The 3,035-nt window shown below is 37.0% G+C and overlaps 1 protein-coding gene across 2 annotated transcripts in view; it reads right to left on the bottom strand.

Moving 5' to 3' along the window:
- Positions 1-3,035, bottom strand: part of LOC111387943 (transcription factor BPE) — an 8,056-nt gene extending 5,021 nt beyond the window's left edge. Inside the window, exons 1-4 of one of the 2 annotated variants that reach the window (XM_023012576.1) lie at positions 2,461-3,030; positions 1,758-1,949; positions 1,486-1,551; positions 53-121 (exon numbers count right to left, since the gene is read on the bottom strand). In XM_023012576.1, the coding sequence (XP_022868344.1) occupies positions 53-121; positions 1,486-1,551; positions 1,758-1,949; positions 2,461-2,679 (546 nt within the window). In that variant the 5' untranslated portion in view covers positions 2,680-3,030. Of the gene's footprint in view, positions 1-52; positions 122-1,485; positions 1,552-1,757; positions 1,950-2,460 lie in introns of both variants that reach the window. The other variant, XM_023012577.1, reaches the window with a different exon arrangement.

Consider the following 3,035-nt stretch of genomic DNA (forward strand, 5'->3'; position numbering starts at 1 on the left):
GGGGGGGGGGGGGGGGGGGGGGGGGGGAAGAGAGAGAGAAAGCGAGAGAGACCTCAACTTGACGTTGTAAAGACTGGATGTAATTAATTATTTCATCAAGGACCAGTGATTTGCCAATAACCTGAATCCAAAGAAACCCCTCTCATATTTCTTCATAAAAATTTACCAGGCACCAAAACACTAAATTTTATTTGTAAAATATGAACAAAATAAATAAGCTGGCTTCTGTACTGAAACCCAAATCTCATCGAATTACTAGAATGAGAAATTCACTCAAGTTGGTATTATGTCTCCGGATGTTGCACAAGAACTTACCAAGATTTATATTCTATATCAGCAACAACTTCTACTGCCTAAGAGTAAGCTCCTTCACTTAGAGTAAGCTCCTTCACTTGGATTGTCAGATTCAATTTTTTTAAACATTCCCAAAAGTGCTGATTGCTTTGGATGAAGATTAGTTACTTTATATACAACACAAAATACATTAAGTTCTTTCAGAAGTCATACTTAGAATTCCAATTGCACAGGAACAGTTTAGGTGGATTTTTGTGTATCGTGTATGTGTGTGTGATACTTTCAAGGGGGTTTGCTCCTAGAGAACCTCCTGGCTAGGAGAAACAAAATAAGCCTTACCCTCCCCTCAAAGCACACAGCGCGTGATGAACCGATTTTCCTTTCAGAAAATTGAAAGGAAGTTAATGAACACAGAATACATGACTTCATAATAATTATCTCAAATAAAGGAACAGCAGAATTTTCCCTTGTAACATGGCAAGATAACCACTGCCATGTAGGCCCAAATCATTAAAAAGTGAAAAACAGAATCAAACAAGAATTAGTTTGTTGATAACGATCACACCAATCAAAAGATGATATGCGGATGGAAGGTGCTATAACATAAATCCTCACCATCAGCAAGCAATGCGTGTACAGGGGGTCGTCAAAGACCCAATTTTCCCTTAATTTTTCCTATTAATACTTATGCAACGTGTAGGAAAATATATGATATCAAAACCCTAACCAAATCAACATGATTGTTGGAGTGCAAATGGCGGCCGGATAACCTTCTTGGGACAAAATGGAGGACACTACAAAAATGGCTATATGGCCAAGACTCAGGTGCATGTATGAAAACATTTCATGATCCCACACAAACATTTTCCACTGTGAATATAAAGCATAGAAGGCAACCGAAAATGGCAGGCTGCAAATAATTCAAAATGTCAACTGTAAAGGAGTCATAATTGGCCATAAGTTCTAAGTAGATGTAGAATATTTTCATCAAAATAAAATTGAAACGAGGCCAGTAGCTGGTTTTTGTTTTCAAATAAATATATGGCACATCGAGGAGTTGCACAAGAAAATCATTGAGATTACATATATTCCAATAGATAATAGAGCAGGGAGAAAAAAGGGAAATCATTCAAGCAAAATAATCAGTGTTACTTAAGGAGACAATAAAGCCAGAGAAATGTTAATGCTCACTTTATTACATCCAGGGACAAGATCTTGGAGAATTTTCATCCTCTCGTTTATTTTTTCCCTCCTTGCCTGCACAAAGGGGAAATTAAGAAAAGTCATTTGGCATGGATTTCCATGATCTGCTATTTATTCATCAATCATAAATACACTGTCATGGTAACGTAATTACTTTCTTAATTGATAATTATCATACAGTTGAACAACAGAAAATTACATCTTGAAAAAAAAAAAATAATAAAGTAAAATAAAATAAAAGGGGAGAGTAAAGAAATTACTCTTTCAGCTAAACTGTGACTATCAGTGGCTTGACCTCTTCTAGCGCGAACGTGGATGTAGTCTTGCTTTGGAGGTTCGGCCAATTTTGTAGGCTGCTCTGCCTCCTCGCCTGAATTCCCTTCTTCTTCTGCTTTATTTTCACAATTTTCATTCGATCTCAACGTCTTTAACCGTTTATTATTTCCTTCATTCTGCACAACACCAAAAATCCATACGGAACATAAAACAAAAATGAAAGGAATTACCAAAAAGTAAATAAATAAATAAAAAGTTAACTCCATCACAGTAAAACACAAAATAAAAAAATAAAAAATAAAAAATTTGCTCATGCGTGTCTATTTTTGTGTCCCTTTCAATACATGTACATATACAGTCATGCGCAAATAGCAAAAAGCATGAGAATTCAAAAGATCAAAATTATTAGAAAGTCTGTCCAAACTCATATTGTAAACCTCACAATCATTTACCCGGATACCAAAACAACCACGAATCCGAATTCAGTTAGTGACTACAGAATACACCGATTCTCTCGCCTGAAGATTTCTTTTAGAAATTCGTTCTTTTGAATATAAATTTCATTTTCAAATAAATATATTTTGGTCAGACGAATAAATATAACTTAACATTTATTGTAAAGGAACTAATGGAAGTATGTTGTAAATTTACACAAAAATTGAGTTAAATTCTCAGACAAGAATTTACCACGGCATTATTACTATTATTGCCATCGCTGTTGCTACTGGAAGCTCCTTTAACACGCTCATCCCTGTCGCGCCGCTTTCTCGAATTAATATTCGATCTGTGGTCAGTCATCATTAGATCCATACCCACATTTCCATACGACGTCGCATTAGCAAACCCCGGCCATATCTCGCCATAGCTGTACATTCCTCTTCCGCCGTCATTCATCATCGGATCCATCCGAAACCCGACCCGAATCACAGTGGTGAAGTGATCATGTAATTACAGAAAGAAATGTGTGCGTATCGATCGATATATAGGAATGTATATGTATAGGTGGCTGGGGGACAGGGGAGTATAGATCTCCTTTCAAACGGTGGAGGTTGTTGGGTTCGTACTATACCAACTGGCGTACACTAGCCACCACCACCGTTCTCTCACTACTGATTTTTGCCAGAGACAGAGAGAGAAAGAGAAACTCTTTGGGAGTCGTAAACAAGTGACTTTGAGTGAGCTTTTATCGGCGCATCCACCGATCATTGTCTTGATGGCAAATAATCATACTCTACCGCTGGTTCCTGTAGACCGGATCATTT

Source organism: Olea europaea, unplaced genomic scaffold, assembly GCF_002742605.1.
Source record: "Olea europaea var. sylvestris unplaced genomic scaffold, O_europaea_v1 scaffold439, whole genome shotgun sequence".
Lineage (NCBI taxonomy): Eukaryota > Viridiplantae > Streptophyta > Magnoliopsida > Lamiales > Oleaceae > Olea > Olea europaea.